We start from the raw sequence: 7,276 nt of genomic DNA, 5'->3' as shown, positions 1-7,276 counted from the left end.
GTCTGATGGGGCATGGTGGCCTGTGCCTGTAATCACAGCAACTCAGGACACTTGAGGAATGGGGATGGCAAGTTTGAGGCCAGCCTCAGCAACTTAGGGAGGACCTAAGAAATTTTTTGAGACTCTGTCTCCAAATAAAATCAAAAAATAAAAAGGGCTGGGCATGTGGCTCAGTGGTAGAGATCCAATGTGTTTCATCCCTAGTACAAATAAAAGAAATCTTGCCCTAAGTCTAGAAGACTGATTCTACCTTCCTTTGTGCTCTACCTCCCTTTGTGTGCTCAGATTTGCTGCAAGTTAACTTGACACTTGTGTGACTGTTGGAAACATGGTTTCCATTCTGTAATCTTTGTGGATGACACTATTGTCTTCAAAAAGCTGTTTACTCTCTGGAATTTTCAAACTATTTTTGAAAATTATTTTTTTTCAAATAATTTTGATATGGCAAAGATCCCTGTAGAAAGGTATTTTCCAGTAATGTTTTTCTTACGTTAGGGATTAAGTACTTTTATGTCTCACAGTAGAAACAAGAGGGTCACATATGGACAAAATTGAGTCCATGATAGGGAGTGTATGGACAAAAGCATCACTGACTCTCAAATCTCCCTGATTCTGTGCTCTTGCATGACCATCAGATTCAATGAACTAGTGCAAGGAAGAAAATCCCATCATGATTAAGTGGGTGGAGATTTTAGAAGGTGATCACATACTGCTTTCTGATTGGATGCTTATCAATTAGATGGAGGTGGGGGCGGGGCCAGAGAAGTCCTAAAAGCTTCTGCAGAGCCAGAAGAGAAGCACAAGTTCTTGCAGCCTAAGGAGACACATCCTGACCTACTGAAGCTCAGAGCACCTGCACACCTGGCCAGATCCCGTAAGTCCCTCACTGGCCTAAGGAACAGTGCCTTCCCTCCTCACCTGTGTGGATTCAGGAACAATTTTGTTCCTGTCTTTTCTCATGAACCAACTTAGGACTTCGATTTTGCCTCTCAGTGTTGTTTTGCCTTTATGCTAAATATTAAGATTTTCATTTTGGTTTATGTCACTTTCAAATTTCCTTTTTTTTTTTTTTTGGTACCCTGTATTGAACTCAGGAGCACTCTACCACTGAGCCACATCCCCAGCCCTGTTTTGTATTTTATTTAGAGACAGAGTCTCAGTGAGTTGCTTAGAACGTGCTCTTGCTGAGGCTGGCTTTGATCCCTTGATACTCCTGTGTCAGTCTCCAGAGCCCCTGGAATAATAAGTGTAGGCTCACACGCCCAACTTTTATTCATTTGTTTAATTTTTGTTTTTTTAAGGTTTATATGGACAATATAATTTATTTATTTATTTGGTGGTATGTTGATTGAATCCAGGGCCTTGTATATTCGAGGCAAGCACTCTAATAACAGAGGTATATCCCCAGGTCACCATTTATTAATTTTTATGTGCTGCTGAGGATCAAGCCCAGTTCAAGCCCCAGCCACTTTTTTCACCAAGGAGATTGGATTCCTATTTCATTCTAATTGATTGCAATTCTATTTTCTGATGATGGAAATATTTATATTGTGTGCCTATGAATTATACTCTTTTGCTGGGTGTGGTCGCACACACCAATAATCCTGCCAACACAAGAGGTTGAGGAGGCTGGAGGACTAGAGTTCAAAGGCAGCCTCAGAACACAAAATGCTACACAAATCTGTATGACCCTGTCTCCATCTAAAATACAAAATAGGGTTAGGGAAGTGGCTCAGTGGTTGAGTGTCCTAAATTCAGTCGCCAATATCAGCCCATAAAGGCTATAATGTATGGCTTATGTGGTTTTGTAATTTATAATTTGTTAAACAAATTAAACCAAAAGCTTCAAATGATCTCATGGAACAGTTCATAGACTCTGCTCTGATGTGTTTGTTCTCTTCAACATCCCAATAAGATGCCAGCATCTCACATGTGTAACAGATATCCATGAGATTCTTTTGTAATTTCCAAGTGTTTTATAACATGGCCACAATATTCATAAATGCTCATTTTTTAAAAAAAATTAAAACGAATGTCACCCATTTAAGGGCAAGTCCATTTCCAGCCATATAGTTGTTGAATCTAGAGCCTACTGTTTAGGTTACATGACACTCCAATTCCCCTTTTAAAAGGACAACATAATAATCCAAAGCTTTCACCCATAAGAGTGAGGTGTGATTATAGACTTCCCAGTACCCCCTTCCAGGAGGCTGGAAATGGATGGGATAGTGGCCTTTTCTCTGGACCATTTTCCAGGATCTTTCTTCTTTCAGACTCCCCAGGATGAGTATCCAGTCCCCACCCACGCTGCTGGAGCTGGCAGGGCGCAGCCTGCTGAGCAACAAGTCCAGGGCTCTCCTGGATCTGGAGGACCTGCCCATAGAGCTCTTCCCACCACTCTTTGTGGAGGCCTTCAGCAGGGGACACACTGAGGTCCTGAAGAAAATAGTGCAGGCCTGGCCCTTCACCCGCCTGCCCCTGGGGGCCCTGATGAGGAAGCCACAGCTTGAGATGATCCAAGTGGCCCTGGATGGGCTGGACATGCTGCTTGCCCAGCAGGATCACCCCAGGTGAGGGGGACCTAGGTGGCCTGGAAGGGAGCACCCTTGGGGACAGAGAAGGGATGGGAATAGGCAGGGAGAGTGGGTGCTGAATTGTGCACCACAGGCTTCCTGTGCTGCCAGCAAGGAGGGGTGGAGAGGCCTTGGCCATGCTGAGCCCCATCTGGGAAAGGCTTCCAGATGTGGAGGTGGTTGTGGCAGCTGTGGTGACAAATAAAGGAGGCAGTAACTGCCCCTGCCTCAGTCTGTACAAGTGGGGTCACCAGGCTGGATTGGAGGGACGTGGATGGAGAAAAGTGAGACAGAAGGAAGAGGTGGAGCAGGGGGCAGCAGCTGAGAGGTGAAGGAAGGGGCCTCAGGGCTGAGACTCTGCTGTCGTCCCCGCAGGAGGTGGAAACTGCAGGTGCTGGATTTGCGGGATGTTCCCCAGAACTTCTGGAGGATGTGGTCTGGAGCTGTGTTTGATGCCTGCTCACCAGAGAAAATTAAGAAGAATCAAACCTTGAAACTTGGTCCAGCAATGGCAGCTAAGCCACCCTTCAAGGTTTTCATAGACTTGAGCCTCAGAAAAAGACCCCTGGATGAATTCCTGAAGCACTTGTTCCTGTGGGTCAGACAGAGAAGGGACAGGCTGCACCTGTGTTGCAATAGGCTGAAGATCTTTGGGAAACCCACCCGTCACACCAGGAAGGTCCTGCGACTGCTGCAGCTGGACTCTGTCCAGAAGGTGGAAGTGCACTGCGCCTGGGTGCCCTCCACCTTGGCTGCTTGTGCTCCTTTCTTGGGCCAGATGAGGAACCTGAGGAAGCTGCTTGTCTCCCAGGTCTATGTGCCTGCCTACACCTCCCAAGAGGAGCAGGAGCAGCTGCTCACCCAGCTCACCTCGCAGTTCCTCAGGATGGACTGCCTGCGGAAGTTCTGTGCCAATGCTGTCTTCCTCCTCAATGGCCACCTGGAACAGGTGCTAAGGTGAGTAAGATGGGTGTGAGCACCCTCTGCAGAAAAGTTACAGGGAATTTGCACCTACCAGCCACTGAAACTCTCATGGTTAATAAGACACTGGAAGGTAAATAACCTATCCTTTTGTTCCTATTCGATCCTGAAGCTAGATCTCATAATGTGCATTGGATCAGACTCCTAAACGAGGGTCCAGAGTTGGGAAAGTGCCACCATGCTGGGAATCCAGTTGGGAGGGACAGGAGCTAGGGATGGGATTGATGTTTCCTCCATGGGAGGCCTGTCCAAATAAGGTGGTGGAAAGTGGGTAGAGAAGAGGGCTTGGAAGGAGGGAAGCCCCCACACTTACACCCATCAACAGAAAAGCTCTGTGATCCCCAGATGGGAGCAGAGGACCTGCCTCTATACCCACCTGGGGAAGGCTGTTCTGAACTCCAGGTAGTGATCCTGGGTGTAAGGGTCAGGAGCAGGGGTGGAAATCTTGCTGAGGATATAGGGTGTGAGCCTCTCAGAGGGTTAACCCCAGGGGATTTTGTTACATCCTGCCCAAATGTGTCCTTCATACATGACTCCCCATGACCTCCTGTGGCCAGACCTGTGACTTTCTGCTTGGCAGTGAGGAGGGGACACAGAAATATGGACTCATCTGTTCACAGGCGATGTGGTGAAAGGCTCACCCTGACATGGGGTGATGTGAATGAGCAGATTCTGCAAAAGGCAGCATTCTAGGTGTGGGCCATTGTCAGATCACTAGGGTGACTTTGGGTTTGGGCCAATTTGTCTTCTCCCTCCTTGACATTGCTCCTCAGTACTAACTTTCCGTTTTTTTCTTAGGCACCTGAAGACCCCCCTGAAGACCCTCTCAATAACCAATTGCCCACTGTCAGATTCTGACTGGAATTATCTTTCCCGATATCCAAACACCAGACAGCTCAGACACCTGGAACTGAGGGGCATCAAACTGACCGATTTCAGTCTGGAGCCCCTCCAAATCCTGCTGGACAGCACTGCAACCACCCTGAACAGTCTGGACTTGGAAGATTGCGGGATCACTGACTCCCAGCTCCAGACTCTTCTGCCTGCCCTGAGCCGCTGCACCCAGCTTGTGATCTTGAGCTTCCATGGGAACTGCCTCTCTATGTCAACACTGAGGGACCTGCTGCTTCACACTGCCAGGCTGAGCCAGTTGAGCATAGAGCTGTACCCTGCCCCTGTGGAGAGCTATGATGCCTGGGGTACCATCCACCCAGGGAGATGTTCCCAACTCTGTGCTGAGCTGACAGCAATAGTGAGGGACTTTAGGCAGCCAAACATCCTTGTGTTCTGTACTGTCCCCTGTCATCATTGTGGCTACAAGTTCATGTATAACCAGGGCCTCATTCACTGCTCCTGTCCAACACCTGCCTAGTTTGGGGTGTTTCAAAAACATATTTCTAGGCAATTGGAGGTATAACCAGGATATAAGGTCACCTTATAGGGAACACAGAGCCCACCATTTCAGACTTTGCCTGGAGTGTCCATGGGGAAAGGAAAGTACAGCAGGGGGCTCCATTGGAAGGAAGCCCCCTGAGGATAGGACCTTCAGGACATGTGTCTTTATAGAGACATACATAGAGACCTGGATTTCTAGAATGGGATTTAGGCTTGATGGGCACAGAAAGAATCTATTGTGTTTCATGGCTGGTCCATAAATAGTCAGAAATGAACAGAATCTCAAGGTTAGTCTTCTGACGTCTTGTGCACTGGATTTACCTGGCTTCCTAATGAAACTTTGGGATTCTCCAGGTTCTGTGGAGAAAGAAGGCATTGAGTAGTTGGTGAACAATGAGGTTCAGGCCCAAGAAGTCAAGGTATCAAACTGAAATCTGGTCATGATATGTGGCTACTCTGTGGCTTAACACTTGCAGGTTCACACAGGTGGAATGGAACATTCTATGTAGCCATTGAACATGAGCCATTGCAAGAAAACCTCTTCTCAATGGACCTCAGTGCCACCCAGACATTCAACGCTGGCCCCTCCTGATGGGTCTCTATGTAGACCCAGAAAATTCAGGTCCCAGTCCCTGGATGTGCTGGGCAAGGGCATCTGTGCACAAGACAGGCCCAATTGTCTCACTCCTAGTGCCTGCAGGAGGTGTCCATGCTGTACATTGATCAGAGCCTCTGGGCCTCACCAAACCTTGCCTGTCATCCACCTAGGTAGTCTGTCCTCATTTAAACTAGTGGTGCCCCTTGAATGTATCCAAATTACCTTTCAGCAAAATAGTAGAATCATATATGTAGATAACACTTGAAAATATTTCAAAATGAAACTGAATCAATTACAAGCTCTGGTGGGGCGGGAGTTGCACATAACTGACAGATATTGCCCTAACACTTCCTTCCACTGAGGACTGCACTGATGGGGTTGTGGAGAGACCTTAGCCTTAGTTTCCCATCCAAGGATGAGAACGAGGTCCACTCAGTCTTCATTTGAAGTGTTCTAAAACTGCCTGTGGACGTGTTTTAATTATGGCTTGAATAATCCCCCTCACATAGTGAACTGGAACCCACTTTGATGTGTAAAAAGAGTGTAGCTCACTCTTGGAACTGGTAGCAGAGTCTGGGCTGAGCACAGCTGGCCTCTCTGTCACCCACAGTGTGATCTTTGTGCCTTGATCCCTCTTTATGGCACTTTCTTTTCTTGGGCTCTAAGTCAAGCTTGCATGTGTGGGGCAGGTGGAAGGTTCTGAATGGCATTCAATTTGTTGGATTCTAGGATCAAATATAGTCAAGGAAAATCTGCATAATGAGATCTGTCATCATGTGTTCTTTTAAGAGTTATCATGACTAAAATGGGTCTTGAAGATATTCTGATGCCTCCAGACCCATTGATCACTGGAAGGGTTGTGAGGGCACTTTGTTTTCTCAGAAGCCTGGGGATAAAGCACTCACCTCTCTTTGAGTTCCTCATCTTTTGACTCTAGGTTGATTTGTGCTTTGAGAGAGCACACAACAGTAGGATGTCATAACAAACAGGACCGGGTTTGTAAGGGTGGCCGGGTCAGGAAGTGGGGACTGGGTTTTACTCCTTGGCTACTGAATGATGCAGAGTCCTTTGTACACCTGTATCCAAAGACTCTACAGTCCCTTCTGGAACACTGGCCAATTTTACCTCCACAATTTAGAAACCCAGAAACCTTGCTATTCTAGAGAAATGAGTGAACTTCATCAAAGCTAACTCAGGGAGCTGGAGACATTTCTCAGTTGTGGAGCACTTGCTAGCATGTGGAAGGGCCTGGATTCCATCCAAGGCATCACAGAAATAAGTAAACAAATAAATAAATCCAAAAATGATGTGATTACATTGGTAAGGTTTAATTGGAATAGAGCTGTCTATCTGTTAGAAATGTTCAAAAAGAAGGATCCAAAACCCACATGAAAACAATGGAATGCATTCTTTAATTGGTCTGGACAGGTGGGTCAAATTGATGTTCTGAAAGATTCTCTGCCAAAAACAACTGCAAAAGCCGGCTTGGTGTTGCTCAGCTGTAGTTCCAGCAGTTCAGGTGGTGAGGCAGGAGGATGGTTAGTTCAAAGCCACCCTCAGCAATTTAGTGAGGTTGTAAACATGTTTTTGAGACCCTGTTTCAAAATCCTACCTGGGGATGGGGTTCACTCATGTGGCACCCTTGAGTTCACTGCCTGGTCCCCAAAACAATAACAAACAATTATGAAAAGCCGGTTGCAGTGGCACATGCCTGGGATCTCAGCTACTC

At 46.8% G+C, this 7,276-nt stretch overlaps 1 protein-coding gene across 1 annotated transcript; it reads left to right on the top strand.

Annotated features, from left to right (window-relative positions):
- The first annotated feature begins 2,283 nt into the window (after positions 1-2,283).
- Positions 2,284-4,926, top strand: LOC114081536 (PRAME family member 6-like). The gene is made up of 3 exons (XM_071618622.1): positions 2,284-2,570; positions 2,949-3,530; positions 4,353-4,926. The coding sequence occupies exons 1-3, from the start codon at positions 2,284-2,286 to the stop codon at positions 4,924-4,926; spliced, it is 1,443 nt and encodes a 480-aa protein (XP_071474723.1).
- Positions 4,927-7,276: the final 2,350 nt, after the last annotated feature.

The sequence above is a fragment of the Marmota flaviventris genome, chromosome 10 (assembly GCF_047511675.1).
Source record: "Marmota flaviventris isolate mMarFla1 chromosome 10, mMarFla1.hap1, whole genome shotgun sequence".
Lineage (NCBI taxonomy): Eukaryota > Metazoa > Chordata > Mammalia > Rodentia > Sciuridae > Marmota > Marmota flaviventris.
The sequence above is the reverse complement of the archived record's forward strand: the minus strand, read 5'-3'. Positions and strand labels throughout refer to the sequence as shown.